The sequence below is a fragment of the Lagopus leucura genome, unplaced genomic scaffold, assembly GCF_019238085.1.
Source record: "Lagopus leucura isolate 7727_CA_CO unplaced genomic scaffold, USGS_WTPT01 111-13_obj-0_obj, whole genome shotgun sequence".
NCBI lineage: Eukaryota > Metazoa > Chordata > Aves > Galliformes > Phasianidae > Lagopus > Lagopus leucura.
The window spans coordinates 1-18066 of NW_024969249.1; the positions used below are offsets into that span (position 1 = coordinate 1).

Consider the following 18066-nt stretch of genomic DNA (forward strand, 5'->3'; position numbering starts at 1 on the left):
CGCTCTCCGCCCACGGAGCCGGGAGAGGAGCGGCGGACGGGGGCGGACACCGCCGGAAACACGCGGCCGCGGCGGCCCGGACCGCCGCGCCCAGAAAGACACGACGGCCCCGTGCCCGACCCCGGCCCCCCCCCAGACCGGCGGGGCCCGTCCTGACGCTGTGTCCGCGCCGCAGGCAAAGTGCCCGGGGACGACTGCCCGCTGGTGTGGGGACAGTGCTCGCATTGCTTCCACATGCACTGCATCCTGAAGTGGCTGCACTCGCAGCAGGTGCAGCAGCACTGCCCCATGTGCCGCCAGGAGTGGAAGTTCAAGGAGTGATCCCCTCCGCCCCCGTCCGCCGCTCCTCTCCCGGCTCCGTGGGCGGAGAGCGGCGGTTTCCCTCGGGCTGTGCGGCGGGGGCGGGCGCGGCCATAAAGAGGCGGCGGCGGCGTTCCGGAGCGCTGCGCTCCGTCTGGCACGATGCGCGCCACCCGCTGCTTGGTTCTGGCCGTAGCCGTGGCGCTGCTCTGCCGCCCCGCCGCATCCTGGTACCGGCAGGCGGCCGCGCCCCTCTCCTACCCGGTGGGCAGAGCCTCGGGACTGCTTTCCGGTCTCCACCGCTTGCCCTACAGCCGCCGCTCCGACAGCAAAGTTGCTGCCCAGCGCCGCCCCGCAGCACTCCATATCGGACTCGCTGCTCCGCTCCGCGCCATGGTGAGTACCAGGATGCTCTGGTCATGGAACGTGCTGGGACTGGGACTGCCCACCTGTGGGGCTCCGTGGGCAGCCCCACTCCAACGTTCCCACCCAGGAACATGGGTCTCTGTGATGCTCTCCCTACAGGTGCCATGTGTGACAGATGTGAACCCCAAGCTACGGAGCTGCCGGCTGCTGCCGGGGGTCCCCGGTGCTCTCCAGTGCAGAGCGGCTGTGACTGTGTCCTTGGTCTCCACGGAGTGTGCAGGTGCCTGAGGCAGCACTGTGGCTCTACAGTAACAATAAATGTGCATGGAATAGAGAGATCTTGTCTGTCCTTGAGGGAATAGAGGTGCTCCTGGAAGCCCTCAGGGCTGGGGGGAGCCCACCAGGATCTGGGGTACACGGGGGGGCCCTGCCAGATACATGCCCTGAGAAGCAGTGCCCACCCAGGACTGTGTGGGTAAGAGCTTCGGTAGTGCCACGGGTACTGGGGGACAAAGCCCAAGCTGAAGCTCCGTTGCTGAGCTGAAGGCAAAAAAAAACAGTGCAGGGAGAGGGAACGCTTTGAAACCGAGTGTCAGAGCTGGAACACTGCCCACCTTGGTTGGACAGATGGGCACAAGGATCCACAGTGGGAAGTGGGGATCTGCCAGTGCTTGGAGCAACCCAGCTCTGAGCACAGTGCCTGTGAGCAGAGCTGGTGCAGAGGGAAAGTCTCTTTCACATGGCTGATAAGCCCCTACCCCTCCCTGCCATGTCTGCAGTTCTCTGAGCAATACAGGAGATGTATCTGAAGCTGGGGGAGGGAGGGGGGTTGTACCTAGCCAAGCCAAACTGAGGAAGGACTTTATGCTGGGGTGGGGGATGCCATGGACTGAGATCGGGGGGATCCACACACTGACCCCACACAAACCCAGCACTGCCACTGCTGAGACCTCAGCCTCTAGGTTCACACATCTGTAAGAACTCATGACAGCACTGGCACAGCCTCAACCCTGCAGTCCAACTGTCCCTAGAGGGGCAGGGATGGTACTTTTGGGTGCCCTTGGCTGTTCCCATCCCCAGCAGAAAAATAACTGTGACTGCAACCAGCAAATTACCGCCCCAGGAGGGGACCTGCTACCCCCATCTTTGCCTGCAGGCAAAGGCCCAACCCCAGGGTGCTCAGACTGGGCTCTGGCAGCAGGACCTGGGTGCAGCAGTACCCCAATGGTCACCACCCCCAGCCAGGGCAACACCCTGCAGCCAAGCATGCAGACCCAGGCTCTGGAGCCCTTGAGTAAGAGATGGGGCTGAATTGTCTGCAGACTGATTCAGCCCCACGCTGTGAAGGTGCCTCCACCCCACCGTGCCCCCACCCAGGGTCCTACACAGCCCCAAATACCCAGCACCGCTGCCACCACTCACAGCACTGCGCTTCACAGGGGCAGCTGCCTTGGGGTTGATGCCGGAGCCGAAGCTCTGAGCTGCGCTTGGGAAAGGAAGGAAAAAGAACAAATAAAATAACAAATGAACAAAAAAATACCCACAAAATTACTCAGTCAGTCACAGATTTTAAATTCATTTAATTTATTTCTTCATTTTGACTCCACACTCATTGTTGCCCTCTGGGACTCTTGGGATGTGAGCAAATGCAGACTTGGAAGGAGAATTAAAAGGGCCCACAGGCACCTGAGGTAGGAGATGTCATGTGCAAAAGTTTTCTGCTTAGAAATAGCAGTGAGCAGCTGCACATAATGCCACTCACCACACACCCATCTGAGCAAGCGAAGCTGCAGCTTCTCTGGCAGTTAAGTGACACCGGCAGGCACGCATCCGTGCACCAGGATCAGAAATGGAATGGTTTTGTCATTTTTTAATAACAGCAGTACCTGCGTTGGTGCTGGGGGCGGCTCATTGCATGCAGATGCTCTCAGCCTGGGGTCAATTTGTCACTGAGGCGGAGGTGGTTGTGATGATGGCTGCACGGTGCTGCTCGGCAGTGGGGAGCTGGGGGTCAGCGAGGCAGAAGCCTCAACTCTGAGAGCAGCATGGGACAGCAGAGCAGCAGAGAAGTGGGTCAGACCCAACACTGGGGACTAGGGCGAACCCACTGCTCCCATCAGATGTGCCCAAGGAGCTCCGGGAGAAGACAGGAGCCCCACAGTTCTCCCATTCCCACCCCATGGGGAGGCCGAGTGCTCCCACACGGGTGGATGGTTTGATCTCGGCAGCACCTTGTGACAGATGACACGTTCAATTATGCAGATGGCACTGATGTGAGGCCTTGAGGCTCTGCAGCCCATCTGCACAAACTGCGGGCAGGATGGACCCCGCAGGGCTGCCTGCACATCACAGTGCACCGAGGCACCAGGAGAATCTCAGCTGCGTGTCTGTCACAGCTAATGCAACTGCCAAAGTCAGGCACCCAGACTCGAGGACAAAAGAGACCAACAGACAACTCTTCAACGTTTTATTAATGATCAGCAACAGAAGTTTACAACAGAGGACAAAAGAATGGGCATGGAGGGGATGGTACAGCACAGTGCAGGGAAAGGCCGAGCACAGCACCCTGGAATGTACGAGGCAGAGAAGGGCTCAGCCCAGCACCCAGCTCTTCCCAGACCTCCTCAGGCCCTGCAGAGCCCCGCAGGAGATAAACGTGCTGCACTTCAACCCTCACAAAATAGCAGTAGAATTCCAGCCCACAGGGTCACTCGTCCCAGTAACATCTGTCAGGCACAAGGTCGCTCCGGCAGCAGCAGCAAGCACAGCCCCAGGCACAGCCCATGGGGAGCACTGAGTCCTGCTCATCTCATGGCAGGAGAAGCTGTTGGTAAGAGCCCCCTGTATGCTCCAGCCTTGCGCAAGAGAAATTCCTCAACTCACCAGGGAGAACATCAGGCCTGAGAGGCTCTCTGTGCCCCCCCAGCAGATGCCAAGCTGCTGCCTGTCACTGTGAAGTAAATGATTCACCGGCACTGGGCACAGCTGGAGAAAGGCTTTATCTAGTTAAACCAGCAGCAGTTTGGGTCTGGAGTTTGTGTAGAGGCAGCAGCCAAGAAGCACCACCAGCAGGAGGCACAGCGATGGGCCTGGCCTCCCCAGCCCAAAGCTCACAGAACTGCTGGGCTGTGTGCGTTCGCCCTCCAGTTTGCACCACTGCCCGAAGGGCTGCTCCGAAATGCAGACTCTGATCAGGACAGCAGAACGTGGATGGGGGCAGGAGGGGCCTGAGCAGCTGCTCCATTTCCAATCTTCTAAAAGCCAGAAATGGCAGAAAGTAAAAGCACATCAACATGTTAAAACGTTAGTTATAATTAAAAACATTATTTTTTTTGTTTTCCTTGTCTCAAATCTTCTCCTGGAAAAGGGAACAGTGGCTGATTAACAGAGGAAGAACTAGGCAACAAGATCCCAACTCATTATGTCTGCATAATTAGTGCAGGACAGGGCAGGGCAGCACATCCTGAGCACACCGGCAGTGCTGCCCTCGCTCAGTCCTTCCCAGAAGAGCTCCCTGCTCCTCCAGAAGGTGACGCTGCGGCGTTCTGTGAGCAACGCATTAGCTCCCTGCTGGTCTAATGCTTCTCCTCCTCCAGTCTCTTCATGGCCTCCAATACTGCCAGCTCTTTGGCTTCCTTCTTCTGGTTCCTGGCTTCAAACTCCAGCCTGCATCAATCATAAAACACCATCAGTCTTATCCAGACTTTACCTTTAGGAGACTAAAACCACCTGGAACAGGAGAGTGTTGCCCTCTCCTCTGCAGTTTTGTTCTGTATTTCAGAAGCCCCATCACGACCCACCACCCTCCAATTTGAGAGCCAGCTCTGAGAGATTTCCAGGGGTGCCACGATCACTCAAATCCTAGGCTCCCACTCTGCTCACACCACACTTAGTTCACTCTCTGCAGAAGATGCTGCTATTCCACACTTGGTCTGTCCTGAGCAAACCACTTAATGCTGCAACACCAAATTCAAACTGACAACTGATCTGAACTGGGGTCATTGGAGGTGAAGGGCTCAAGCTTAAAAGAGCAAAGCTTGCAAAGAAGCAGTATGCTGAATCCACAAGAAGACAGCACGGAAATATCTTCACTGATAGAAGAGGCAAAGCAATAAAACATGCTGTGAAGCACATTCTTTTGCAGAACAGTTCAGCTATTCCTTTTCCTATATGGTCTGGTAAATTCACAATGAAGCAGCCCACCAAAAGTTCCAAAACAAAGCTACGGAAGAGGAAGGACCACGTTCACTGATTTCCTCTTCTGTGCCTTAGTTACTCCCTTCTTCTTTCTGCTCAATCCCATCAATCAGTCCTCAGACAAGCAGGACTGAACAGAACTAAGAGATGAAGAAAGCCAACCTGTTCTTGATGATTCTCTGCACAATTAAATCTGTGGTGAGATTGCTGCCACTGTCCACGAGCTGGAAAATGCCACGTCTCTTCGGTTCCTGTGGACAAACACAGCAGATTTGTCTGCAAGGAACACGCAGGACCTCCAATTTACAGCTCGATAAATGAGAGCTGAGCAGAGGGTCCAGAAGGCCCTGTGGGTGCTCAGCCAGGCACAGCACAAGATAATCTCCTCGGATACAGACTGAATTACTGCCAGAAGCAAAACGTAATGCAGTCAGGAGCTGAGCGAGGGATTGGCACCGAGCAAGGATCACTAGATTTCTCATTCTGCCATGAAGGTATGGAAAACAGGCAAAACAGTGACTAAAAGAATGGGGCTGTTGTGGATGATACAAATAGCTCCCTGAGGGGTGGGTAAAAACAGAGCCAGCTGCCCAGGATGTGCTGGTAGCAAGCACTGCCATTCACATCTCAGCCCAGGAGCATGAACAAAACCATACCTGTCACTCATCATGACAAAGCACAGGCTGCAGTAGTTGGCACCTTACCTCATATGGATCAGAACCATCCTTGTCTGGAACCACCTCAGTCATCCCATGACACACAAGAGTTACCTAGAGAGAGGGACAAAGTCACTGACACCATCACATCCCTCCAGAAGGTGACAGTAACTCTGCCACTCACTAAGCAGAGGTGGGACAAGAGGAATACCAACAGCAGAACCTGGAGGCTCAGACTCCAGCCAGAGCTTCCCTAAACACACTGAGCAGAACCCTTCATTGCTCTGCTGCTCTCCAGTGCCATTTTAGTTCTCTATGCACATCGAAACCCAACATCCTTGTGTACATCCATACACAAAGACTCACCTTGAAGTGATCCAGCAGATCAGCAGTGACAGCATAGGGGGCTCCAATCACCACTTCTGAGACATACTACAAAACAGAGAGTTTGGGTTATTATTAGGGTTGGTTGGTTGGTTGGTTTTAAACAAAACAAAGCACTTGAGGAGGTTATCTGGTTATAGAGTTATGAGCCCAAGCAGAAGGTGAGTTCAGCAGCCACTATTTGTCACACAGCATCTTTTTGTTCCACTAAGGACAACGCTTTCTGGCAGGCTTTATATAGCAAATCCCCATGTTAACTGCTCAGAGCACACATTTCTGAGCCCCCCTGTGTTTCTTCCCTGCTGCAGAAAGGAGATGGTTTTCTGCAACAATGCAAGTGTCTCTGCATAGAGCAGAGCAGCACTCTGCCTTTTCACTGCTGGTGGAAGATGTGGATGGATTCACTGACTCGGGTTAGTTGGGATGACAGCTAAGCCAAGTGCCTCCTTGGGAGCACAGCTCTGGTAGCAGGAAGCAATCAGTCCTGTCTTTGCTTTCTCAGCACATTCTAAAGAATTCAGGCAGGGCTGTTAGCTATGAGTGAAGAATGTCATCTCAGCAACTTCTGGAACAGCACAAAGGGACAGAGCTGCAGGCACTTACCCTGCAGGCCAAGACACTGAGTGTTCTCTCGTGGATGTTCATGATGGGATAATTCTTCCCTTTGTAACGATTTACTTCCTAAGGCAAAGCATCAGTCAAAATTAAAACAATGTGATCCTCTTCCTTTTCACTCTCTCCTAATACAAGCATTCTGTACCAGCCAATACAACCCTTCCCTTTCTCCCGGAGCACAGCCTGCTTGTTTCAGAAGGAACAGCAGCCAAGCTGTTCTGCCTTTGAACATCACAAACCTGGTCAAAGTGCAGCCCAGCAATGATGTAGGGCCTCTCTGCCAGCTGGTGAACCTTCTCCAGGAAATCTACATGCCCAATATCTGGAAAACTATTTAAGGAATTGAAGCTCACATAGAAAATGGGGAAAGGAAGCCAGAAACACACGCATTAGGAAGCCACAGCAGAATATATTAATCCCAAGGGGTTTATTTCCCAACTGCTTTTTGCCTTTGAACTACTAGCATTTCACTGCTTCCCTCTCAGGTTCTGGGCAAAAGCCAGCCATCTTTCCAGCTCCACCTTACATGGACACAACTTTGCCTCTGTCCAGAATTTCTACCCATGTGGGGCACTCCAGCACTGTCCCAAGGTTGAAGTGCCTGCTCTACGCACCTCGTGCTTTCTAACAGCTGTCATTTGGTCTAAGACAGCCAGACCTCGAGACATCCTGTTCTGGTGCCTTAAATACAAGAACATCAAACAGAGCAACACCATTTTCCTGACAAAACAGAGTCAAGGATACGAAACAGGTCAAAGGCTCCAGCCACATAGATGATAGTGTCTCCTGGCTGTGGTTCCTTCCCTGACGCAAACTGGATGATCTTCTGAGATGTCTGCAGGAACTGCGAGACACCGGTCCAAGGACTGTGACCTTTTGGTCCCTAGGAAAACACACATCACACACGCTTCCTTTTCAGGCTCCAGGAGGGGATTTGGAAAAAAAACCCAAAACACAGCACCAGAACACAGCAGCAGGCATGATTGTGTTTTAATTCGTGAGCAAACATCGCAGCTCTTAGCTTGCACTGTCCACGTTCCCAGCACCAGATGTTTGTGTGATCTCACCAAAGCCCCTTTCTCTCTGTCAAACACAGCATAAATCATCCCCTCCACAGCCAGCTAAGGAGATGCTGAGAGGAAAACTTAGGAAGGAGGAAGGCAACAGGGCAGACCAGGACTTCCAGGAGAGGCAGGGTTACCGACAGAACAGGTGCACAACACACAAACTACCAAAATCCTTTTATGCAGAAGCTCTTTTCAAGCTGTAGGGCAGCCTACCCCTTTACCTGGCAGGGCAGTATGCTAAGCAGGAGGAGAACCACCTCCACTCCAGCAGCCAGAGCCCAGACACAGCGAAACCAAAGGGTGGAGGCTGAGCCCTACCATGAAGCACTTCTGGTCGCTGGCCCCAGCCTCTACTTCGCTTTGCTCCCCTAATATGAACAGCTCTAAAAGCCTTGAAAGAACAAACACAGTTCAGCCAAGACTAGGGCAAACCACATAAACAGTATGCAGAAGCTGGTATACTTCTGGCAGGCGTCATGCAGAGTGCTTAGTGTCCATACATGTTTCTCTAAATCCAAGAACCAGGAAACTGCTAACATGGAGCAACAGACCCCCAAAAGCCTGCTTAAAACAGGTAACATGATGGAGAACAATTCAGCGTGGTCAGCAAAACCCCAACAAGCAGAAAACCTGCTCAGGTTTAGGCACAGGTGGTTGTTAATGAGGAACAACATAACACTCAGGAAGGAAAAAAAAAAAAAGGCAAAAAAAGACAGACAGCTCTTTAGAAGTAGCCCAGGGTATGATGAGCTGAACATGACAGCAGAGAGCCCCAGCAGGAACACTCTGCTACTTAAGACCAGGCTGCATGGAATGCTAACTATGTGCTGCTACATAAATCCTTCCCAGACCTAAGGCAACACCTGTAAAAACATAAGTACTAAAAGGAGAACCCACAGAACCTGTCCCTCTGCTGGAACTCTGGGTACCTGCACTGCAAAGGAAGTGGCAATAAAGGCTTCACAAGCAAGCCAGCCAAACAGCAAAGCCTCAACAGGTGGAGCTCTGTGGTGCCACGAAACATCATTCACTACAGCTGTACTGCAGGGCTTGTGCAGCCACACCTGCCTATCTCACTGGCTACACCAGTATGGGGGTGGCAGAGATTTACTGAGGTTACTAACACATGCAGAGGAAAAACCAAGCCTGCAATACAGGCCAAAAAGCACATTTGGAATCCTTCTCAGACAGGCCAACAACCAGATGTCTCCGACCAGAACTCACATTACCTTCCCAAAGTTGTCAGTGTGCTTCCGATAGTCTAGGTCCTCATCCTGAAGGGAGATAAAGAATCAAAATGTTGAAGCACTCACACAGCTCATCCAATCAAAAATACGCTTGTGTGTGGCAGAAGTGCTGGGAAGTCCACGCTTAGGCTGCGTATCGTTGATCTCCGCCACTAAATACTAACAAAGGAGTGAATATCTAAACCAGGGTCGTGTCCCAGCATGAGTCAGATGAAACCTCCTTATCTGACCTCAGCCTGGCATCACACAGCGACAGCGGCTCTTGCTCAACCTGCACAGCTGGATAACATTGCACACCTCTGTCCTCTCTTGACTGTGCAAGCCCCTAGCAGGACTGTGTCCCTTCTTTTTGCAAAGACATTCCACCAGGGATGGGCTCGGCTGTCTGCAGACAGATAGCGATGCTGTGTCGCATCGTGGTGTGAAGTTGCATTATTACAGCTAAGCCAATCTAACAGCTCAGCACACTAAAAGAAAGACCTCCCTCTACCTCTGAATTCTCGTTTCCACGTTGTCTCCTCCCTGCTGTTTCTCAGTTAATCCATTCAGTGCATTGCTCATTTACTGAGTCTATTCAATTCATTAACCTACAGAACACTGCTTCCTTGCTTTTGCTTTGGTGAAGTTAGCAATCCACCAGGTAGTGAGCTGAGGAGACTCAAGAAAGGTCTGATAAGATTCAGAGACAGCAAAAGGCAGAAGCGTGCAGTTCGGTGAGAAGGAAGAACTTCCAATTCTGGCAGCACTGAGCTGTTAGATCAACGTGGCTGCACTCTGTAATTCCACAATCACAGAAGCCATAGGCTAGCCAGCATTTTCATTCCTGAAGCTCACGCCAATCAAGGGAGAATCAAAGTTTTATTTCCATACGCGTTACCAAAGCACCACGGGCTGTACACTGTGATTTCAGGCAGGTTTAAGTAAAGGCTTAAGTAAATACAAAGAGTGTTTTGCCCACAGCCAGCTTGCCAGTCCTCCATGGATATGGGAGCCAGGCCCAGGAGCTCCACTGCCATTTCGGAGCAGTGGAAGGCAAGAGCCGACATACGCCCTGGACTCCAAACTCCCACCCAAAGCCCTGTGACTCACTATGTTGCTGTGGTGAGCCTTAGTCATGAGCAGCATGCGGCCAACCAGGTCGGTAGTGGACACACCTTGAGTGCGTTTGCATTCCCTGCAGGGAGATAAGCAAAGGATAAAGCTGATGCCACAGAAGCACGAGCCTCTTCCTCTCCCCACTGTTACACTTGTGAAATCTGATCTATCCAAACCAGCAATCATCCTGAGCGACATCTTCCTGCTACCTGCTCTTGATATAAAGGACACCACTAGCCTGCTGGGCCTCCGCAGCAATGGGTGACATGAGGAAAACCTACCTGGCCCAGACTTCCCAGCAGAGCTAACCCCCAGAGCTGACCAAGAACAGCTGCTGGACTGCATCACCTTCTGGAAGCCAAAATGGCTGAAGCAGCTAAAGCTCTGACACATCTCACAGCAAAGCTGAAGTGCGACCTGAAGACAGCTGTTTTATCTGAGCTCCCTCCAGGATGGGAACACCCAGAAACTCTGCCCAGCACAGGGTAGGAAGCTACACAGCAGTACCTGTATCGCCCGGCTGTCTTCACTTCCTCATAGGTGTCCTTGCCATCTATCGTTAAGGTGATGTCATCTGCAGAAAGAGGAAAGCCTCAGAGCTGCGCTCCAAACCTCCCTGCACAGCAGCTACGTTAGAATTACGGCTGCAGAGGAATACATCTGCCATGTAAGGCAGACTAGAACCCCTACAGCCTGCATCACAGCACATGGGGTATGTCCCACACCTCCACAGAAACGTCGTGGGCTTGAAAATAAATCTGTCTGTAGGGACAAGCGTGCTCCCAGTGCTAAAGTCTACTAGCAATCTGGCCTGCTGTTCATTAGATACCCCAGGAAACAAGAGCTCATTGCCCTGCGAGCAAATCCAACCGCAGGCATGACTGAATTGTTCTCTGAGTAACAACAGCCACCATCAGCCTGTGCTAAAAGCACCTGAACTAACTTCTCCAGCACTGTGTTGAGCTGTTAGTTCACATTACAGCTCTTCCCCAGTCAGTTAAACAGTGCATCATTGCTCGGTCCCTCAGCGATGGCACTTCTACAAAGATATTTAATGTATCCCTTCAACTCCTCCAGAATCAGCTCTGGTTCAGCTTTGGCATGGGTCCCAACTCATTCCACAGAAAGCACTTCTCTCCTCCTTTTAATGACAGTTTAAAAGACTTAACAAGTGAAAACCTACGCTGGCTTCATTCAGCCTAATCCCTTGTTTACAGCACAGGTAACTCCTGTCTTCGTTGCACAACTGCAGTGGCACACTCAAGAAAGCTCTCCTAAAACCCCTCTCCCTCCCTTCAGGGCACAGGGACAGAAATGAGCCCTGTGCCAGGAGAGAAGCAGCAGCAGCAGGTTTGCTGTCTGCCGCTTTCCCATGCTAAGCCCAGCTATTTCAAAACTTATCTTCTGCAGAATCACAGCCCGGCCAAAATACAGCATCCATGAATGCTATCCAGGTGGAAGGACAGAAAGATTGGCAGAAGGGATCAAAGCAGCGAATCTGGAGCAAAGGCCACCAGCACGCCTCTGTTCTGCTAATCCCTCACCAGCCCTAGCAAAGGGTCACGAACACAAAACGTGCATTCAGGACAGGCAATTAAGCTAACAAGGAATGCAATAGTCGTCTTGTCCACGTGAAAAAAAAAACAAACCACGTATCTATCTTATTGAAGATTAACAATTTATTTGCATTTAATGAAATGCTTGCCTTATCAATAGGTTGCTGGGATCAAATGAGGAAGGATAAGAGAAAGAGTGCAAAGATTGTGCCCGATTAAATTAACAAAATACCTTTGGAAGGGGAGGGAGGAGGGGCCGAAACTGAACAAGCGTGAATAGTCCAAGGAAGGGACAGAGTACAAAAGCAGGAATGTTTCCCCAGAACACTGCCTCTCTTCAGTGACTGTATGCTGAGAAATGTTCCTAAGCAGAACGAGGTCTGAGTACAGGGCCAGCTAAGCGCTTTAGGAGCTTATCAGCTAGATCAAGAGACCGAAGCTTTTCAGATCTGATCTCATCTCAGGATAAGCAGACATAAATGACTCTGGCTTTGCACACCTAACCTTATAACAGTGTTTTTCACATCTAGCTGGTGTAAACACGTATTCCTTTCATGTACAGCTCTTGCATGTTTTAAGGGTAATCTCAGGACAACTGTCAGTGCGTTTCATCTTTGGAAGTGAAACGGGTGCTTAAAGCAAAGGAATCACACTGCTGTCCCAACACCCATGAACCCATTTCTCCAAAATCCCTGAATGGGAGAACCTGTACAGACCAGCACAGGCACTGCCACAGTCTGTACACACGAGTTAACTTTCACATGAGTCAGGCAGCTCCTTGCTTTGCAGCCGGAAAACCAAGAGCACACGAGCCCTACGGGGCCCTTCTTCGTACCAATCCACCTCAAGAGCATCACTCACCACCATGCACACAGAAATCGCAGTTATATTTGTCCAAGGTTTCCAGTGTGGTGACATAAGGAGCCCCAGGCGCAATCTCATCCACCCACTTGATGGCTTGCACCATCTTGTACCTCTCCTCCTGCGTGAAGACGGGGGGGCCCTTATGTTTGGCGATCTCCTCTGGGTGAGAGAGAGAGAGAAAACCCAGTTAGAAGTACAGTCTGCAGCAAGAGAAGCTTGAGGGGCGTTTATAGCATGCACGAAAGGCCCAGTGAGTTCAGGAATGGTTTTTATTCCATCGCATTTGTAAGCGTGTGGTAAAGGCGCTGGGGTTCCCTCTATAGGCACAAGGTGTTAGTGACTCCTCACACCCAAATACTGCTTCCCAAGGGCATTGCTTGGCAATGCAGCTCCTAGCAGGATGCCTGAGCAACGGCTTCACCCTACATTGCAAGCTGCATCCATAAACTGATTTCAGATCCACGCTCACAAGCAGGAATTAATTCCTAGCACTTAACTCTCATCTAGGTTCCAGTTTCTCAGTCTGTGCTCGCGGCCCCGGGCTGACCCTCAGCCGGTCCAGTGGCTTCAGCAGAACAGATCGCACCTCCAAGAGCAGCGACCGTAGCTCAGCAAAGCGCAGCACGGCACCGCCCGACGGTGTGCCGGCACCGCCGCTCCCGGGGAGACGCGGGATGAGCGCCGCCGGTAACACCGAGAGGCGCAAAGCCGAGCGACCTCTTACCGTCCGTGTGCACTCCCACAATCAGATAATCGCCCATGGCCCGCGCCTGGCGCAGCTGGTTGGAGTGGCCGTAGTGCACCATGTCATAGCTGCAAAGACAAAGGCTCTCAGCGCCGGGGACGCGCCGAGCTCAGGGGCTGCGCACGGCGACCTTCCTCCGGCGGCGCTCGGGGGTTCGGAGTCTCCCTGCCGCCCATCGCGGCGCCGCGATTCACGCCATCGCCGTCGGCTCCCGGGGCGGCGTCTCGCCCCCACCCGCCCGCGCGGCACCCACTGACGGCGCGGCGCTCCGGGCCGCGGCTGTCGTGGGGACGGCCGGCAAAGCGCCCGCGGCCCCCAGCGCGCAGCCCCTCCCGCTCTTCCCCCCCCCCCCACCTGCAACCCCGGCGGCGGTGACAGAGGAGCAGAGGCGCAGCGCAGCCGAGACGCTTTATTCCCGCCCGCACTCACCAGCCGTCGCACCAGACGCGCACGGGCCGCTGTGCCGCCGCGCCGCCCCCCGCCGCCCCGTTGCGCAGCATGGCCGCGCTGTCACCGGCGGCACCGCCGCCGAGCGGGACCTCCCGCCCGCCCCGCCCCGCGCCCGCCCCCGCCGCCATCTTGGGGCGCGTCAGCACCGGCGGTCGGGGCGAGCCGACGCCCCGCGCTCCGTTTCGCCCCGCCCCGCCCCCGCCGTCAGTTGCTCTTCCTGCGCCGGGTGCCCTTGGCGCAGCCGCGGCCCAACCAGCCGCCGGGCCGGGTGGGATGTTCGTCCCGCGGTGCCGCTGCCGGCTCGGCGCCCTGCGGCGGGGCCACCGGCTTCCGGGAGTGCGTGCCCTCCTCGTCGGGGCGCAGCGGCTCGGCCAGCGTGAAGATGGGGTCCCTCGCCCTGCGGAGAGGAGGAGGTGAGGGCGGGGGGCTCGCGGTGGCCGTCCCGTCCCGTCCCCCCCCGGTCCCCACCAGCTCACCGGTCGTAGCCGGGGATCTGCAGGCCCAGCTCCTCCATCAGCAGCCGCATGACGTCGTCGCAGCGGCCGTGCAGCTTTAGGGCAGCCAGGTCGTCCTTGGGCGTCCACTGCGAGGTGACAGCAGGACACGTGCTGCAGCACCCGCTGCGAGGGGCTTCACCCAACCTCCCTGCCCAGCACCGGGAAGGCGCTCACCTGGAGGTTCACGATGTACAGCTTTGGACGACGAGGTGGAGGTTTGCTCATGCACCAAAGCCGGGGGTATTTTTTCAAAACCTGCCACAAAACAGAAATGATCAGCACAGCCAAAGGCACACGTAACCGTGAACCATATCAGTGAGAGGAAAAGGAATGTATTACCAGGAAGGGAAAGAGGGAGGAAGAGAGACTATCACACAGATGGTGGGCGAATCCTGACACCAGAGTTTACAGTTGTCTGTTTGGGAGGAGACTGCTCAGCACCAAGGTGTATCACCAAGAGGGAATGCTGCTAACAATCTTCACCGAGTCTCTAAAGTTACCTTTAAGCTGGAACCCAGACAAAGAATCACATCTGCTTTGCTTGCAGCTTCTGTTGCTGCTTCCCAGTTCAGGGGCTGTGTCAGTGTCCCCTTCTCCCCAAAGTGGACGATTGTATCTCTCAACTGTGCCCCGCACTTGTGGCACAGCCTGCCAGTGTGATGCTTGTGCAGGGCCGTGCGTTCTGTCACATCAAAGACTCGCACGTACTCTCTGTTGGGGGTACACGAAGTGCAGACCTGTAGCACAGGAAGGAAAAGTGTTGTATTGTCAGCATCTGGTCCATCTGAGCCCAGGGATGCAGCCACACCTCAGAGAAAAGCACCTTTTGGGGGACAACAAACCTGGAAGCAGTAGAAGGAATCATCTGTGTTTAGATGCTAACTTGGAAACATTCAGAAACGCTCAACTAGTGAGTGGAATTACAGGGGGCAGGGCTGCCTGGTCAATAGGAGGGGTTTTCAGGCAACGCCTGAAGAACTGCACTCAGAAGCAGAAGGCTCTAGCAAATACAGAGAGAGAACTGCCAGCTTGTACAGAAAACTCGATTGTGGAGTTTGCTAACTAGTTTACCAAAAAACTGGCAAACTAAAGATACAAACTAAGCTGAGAGTAGCCCTTGTACTAATTTTTGAGTCGGGGAGGGAGAAACAGTTACCATTGTCTTTTTTAAGAGGCCAGTGCTGACAGTGCCTTTGTCCTTTCCTAGCTGCTCACCTCTATGTACATGTTTCCATGAAGCTCAGATATTGCTGATCTAGGTAACCCACTTCGCAGGTGCAGCCCATCACAGTTTTGAGATACCACGTGCTGCACCTGGAAGAGAGCAAAACGTTGAAATAACACACACAGAGAAGACTCTGAAAGCGTGGTTCCAATGCAGGTAACATCTCAATGTGCAATAAATAGTTCTGCTTCAATGTACTGAGCTAGCAGTAGAAAAGCAGAGAGTAGAACTCTGTGAAAACTAAGCAGAGAGATTCCTGCTAAATACAGCTGTTAGGCCTGGCAGGCTTTGTGGCCACATCCCCAGACCACAGCCTTAGCAGGAGGCAAACATAAGCTATTAAAAAAAGGCATGAGGGAAAAAGATGCTGGAGCCATAGTCTGGACATGGCCTGATGAAGGCTCAGCTATACAGAAACACAGACACCTCACTGAGAACAACAGTTATGAAGTACTGCGAAAAATATCTTTTTTCTTCTTTATCTGATTTATTATACTGTGACAGTGGAGCACAAGTCATGTACAGAAAAAGAAATCTTACCAGATTATGCTTGTGTAGGCAAGCAATGCTCATATGGGTGAGCGTGGGCTCTGCCTCACTCAGATCTGTAGCACTGACAAGAGGCAGAGAAAAATAAAGAGTAAGAAATGACCATTAACATTGTCTTTCAGTATCAGCTGTCTGCTGGGCAGCTCAGAATTCATCTCCTGAGTAGCTGCAGAACTGTCCTTCCAGGAAAGAGAAAGGAAAAGTTCTCTACAGTCACCTTACCTGATGCTCCTGCCCTTCTGCAGCAATGTCCAAATGCCATTGGGGCCTCGGTAGTCTGGGATCGAAGCTGCCTGTGTTATGGAGAGACAAAGCACGGCCTGACCCGAAAGTTCCTACCTCTTGTCCACCAACACATCAAGCTGGCCTCACCCAGGACAGCGAGGTACTGCATTCACTGCTGCTTTTTCATTCACTCAAAGTTTTCCTAATTACAGGGAGCTCTTTTCCTACCTTGCAGTTCTCAATTTCACCTCCAGTATTTATTTTCTCCAATAACACCACTATGAAATCCCTCCAGAACACTCTTCTCCCCTAGGAACCTCCCACTCCTCCAGACAGAACACAGTTCTTGAACCTTTCATTATTTACACTCAACTCATTTAAAGAACACTCAGCGTTCTTTAAAAAAAGTGTCTATGTCCCTATCAGCTGAGATTGCAGAAAAGGGGAGGAACAATGAGGTTCCCATTTCAGAGTTCAGACAAAAGTGACAAATGTGACATGCGAAGAGGCAGCTCCAGATTTCCATTCTCATAAGAGGCCCCAGAAACCATTTTTTAAATCATCATTTTTAACTTCTAGTAAGCACTCATTATTTCTGAATCGTTTATTAATGCAGACAGCATTGAGCAGCTATCACTTCTTTTAGGTTTTGCAGCAAAAGTAGCTGAAGAGACTCGACTGAAGACAGACTACTGATCTTATTTTAAAAGCTCGTTCTTTGCATAGAGGTGATGCAGCCTCAGAATCTCTTGGCCAGCAGGAACATCCCAAGATGCAAATTAATTAACATCTTGGTCATGGTTTGTAGTTCAACAGTGTTAATACAGAATCCCAAATATCTTCTGGGCAGCCCGGTCTGGTGGTTGGCAACCCTGCACGTAGCAGGGGGTTGAAACTTGATGATCATTGCGGTCCTTTTCAACCCAGGCCATTCTATGATTCTATGATATCCTGTGGTCACTTGGAATCCACAAAAAACAGAGTTCAAACATCGCAACATTCCTGAAGGAGCTCCCAAAGCTCCAGCCACTCACCCCCAAAGAATCCTACCGTACTGATCCCTGCTCCTGTGTAGATGACAAGGTGCTTGGCGTTCCGGATAGCAGCAGCCAGCTCAGTGACCTTTCTCTTTAGCTCCTCTGGCTCATCACATACCTAGGAAATGCAAATGGGAAGTTTCAGCGTGTTGCTGAGCCTGAAAGAACAGAGAGCTGCTTGGACATTTTGATATGGGTCCATCCTAGCCAGGGAACGCAGCAGACAAATATTATCAGAACGAATATTATCAAAAGGTCTCCTAACTAGAAGAACGTGGGCGTTTGCCATCTGTATTATCTATGAAAGACCAAGGGAAGAAGGTTTCTGGATAGCAGCACACACAGATACAGCCCTCCCAGGTGGCACGGCCATTCAGAGAACCAAACGCATTTCGGAAGAGGTTGGCAGCTGCAAGAAGCAAGGCCGGTGCAGGGAGATCAGCCGAGGACCGGCACAGCAGGGCGCGGTCCCGAGGGACGGGGGCACTCCTGGGAAGGCGGTACCGTCAGTTGTGCCGCAGAACTCCCCCCGCAGCAGGAGCTCAGCGCCCGCGGCAACCCGGAGCGCAAAGCCCCTCCCCGCGGCCGCGGCCCCCGCAGCACCGGCGCGCGGCGGCTCCGACGCGGCCCCGGAGCCGCACCCATCGGGCCCGGCCCGCCCCCGCCTGGCGCCCACCTCCTCCTGCCGCCGGCGCAGCCGCTCGCGCCTCTTGCGGCGCCTCTCCAGCTCCCGGACGATGTCTTCGCTCTCGCTCAGCACCTGACACTCCTCGGGGCTCCGTTCCGCCGGCGGCTTCCTCCAGATGCGGGAAACCTGCCGGGCACACGCAGCGTGTCACGGCAGTCCGGCCGCGCGGGCAGACCGAGGGGCGCCGCGCCGTGCCGTGCCGTACCTGTCTCCGCCGGTCTCGCTGCTCCTCCTGCTGAAGGATCTCGGCGCGTGCCGCCGCCTTGCGCTCCGAGCGGCTGAGGCTGCCGCCGGCCGCCATCG

The 18066-nt window shown here is 53.1% G+C and overlaps 4 protein-coding genes across 5 annotated transcripts; 2 read left to right on the top strand and 2 right to left on the bottom strand.

The window, feature by feature from the left end:
• Positions 1–154: 154 nt before the first annotated feature.
• On the top strand, positions 155–419 carry ANAPC11 (anaphase promoting complex subunit 11; the record flags this gene model as incomplete). Its single annotated transcript, XM_042894992.1, has 1 exon — positions 155–419. A coding segment is annotated over one exon (167 nt), but the record flags the coding sequence as incomplete, so codon positions are not given.
• A 12-nt stretch (positions 420–431) lies between these two features.
• NPB (neuropeptide B) lies at positions 432–997 on the top strand. The gene has a single exon (XM_042894996.1). The coding sequence runs from the start codon at positions 463–465 to the stop codon at positions 952–954; it is 492 nt and encodes a 163-aa protein (XP_042750930.1). The 5' UTR covers positions 432–462; the 3' UTR covers positions 955–997.
• A 2121-nt stretch (positions 998–3118) lies between these two features.
• PCYT2 (phosphate cytidylyltransferase 2, ethanolamine) lies at positions 3119–13592 on the bottom strand. Of its 2 annotated transcripts, XM_042894994.1 has the most exons (13): positions 13522–13592; positions 13072–13160; positions 12345–12506; positions 10435–10501; positions 9922–10006; positions 8815–8859; positions 7263–7401; positions 6758–6840; positions 6507–6584; positions 5886–5951; positions 5568–5633; positions 5026–5114; positions 3119–4332 (listed from the first exon to the last, which is right to left on the bottom strand). In XM_042894994.1, exons 1-13 carry the CDS (start codon positions 13590–13592, stop codon positions 4242–4244), a joined length of 1131 nt encoding a protein of 376 aa, XP_042750928.1. In that variant the 3' UTR covers positions 3119–4241. The 2 variants fall into 2 exon arrangements, with proteins under 2 accessions (XP_042750928.1, XP_042750929.1); XM_042894995.1 differs by lacking the exon at positions 8815–8859.
• Positions 13593–13746: 154 nt separating this feature from the next.
• Positions 13747–18066, bottom strand: SIRT7 (sirtuin 7). The gene is made up of 10 exons (XM_042894998.1): positions 17969–18066; positions 17752–17889; positions 17089–17193; positions 16036–16106; positions 15805–15877; positions 15255–15353; positions 14540–14776; positions 14214–14294; positions 14019–14125; positions 13747–13939 (listed from the first exon to the last, which is right to left on the bottom strand). Exons 1-10 carry the CDS (start codon positions 18062–18064, stop codon positions 13747–13749), a joined length of 1200 nt encoding a protein of 399 aa, XP_042750932.1. The 5' UTR covers positions 18065–18066.

What these genes read in the sequence shown, in the direction of transcription:
- NPB (XM_042894996.1), top strand. Translation starts at nt 463, where the DNA reads ATGCGCGCCACCCGCTGCTTGGTTCTGGCCGTAGCCGTGGCGCTGCTC.
- PCYT2 (XM_042894994.1), bottom strand. Translation starts at nt 13,592, where the DNA reads ATGCTGCGCAACGGGGCGGCGGGGGGCGGCGCGGCGGCACAGCGGCCC. An exon ending in TGGAGCCTTTGACCTGTTTC is followed by an intron (nt 6,841 to 7,262) that starts GTATCCTTGACT and finishes ATAGTTTTCCAG; the next exon opens with ATATTGGGCATGTAGATTTC. An exon ending in ATGGTTCTGATCCATATGAG is followed by an intron (nt 5,115 to 5,567) that starts GTAAGGTGCCAA and finishes GTTTGTCCACAG; the next exon opens with GAACCGAAGAGACGTGGCAT.
- SIRT7 (XM_042894998.1), bottom strand. Translation starts at nt 18,064, where the DNA reads ATGGCGGCCGGCGGCAGCCTCAGCCGCTCGGAGCGCAAGGCGGCGGCA. An exon ending in TGCGCCGGCGGCAGGAGGAG is followed by an intron (nt 17,194 to 17,751) that starts GTGGGCGCCAGG and finishes TGCATTTCCTAG; the next exon opens with GTATGTGATGAGCCAGAGGA. An exon ending in TGTACATCGTGAACCTCCAG is followed by an intron (nt 14,126 to 14,213) that starts GTGAGCGCCTTC and finishes GTCACCTCGCAG; the next exon opens with TGGACGCCCAAGGACGACCT.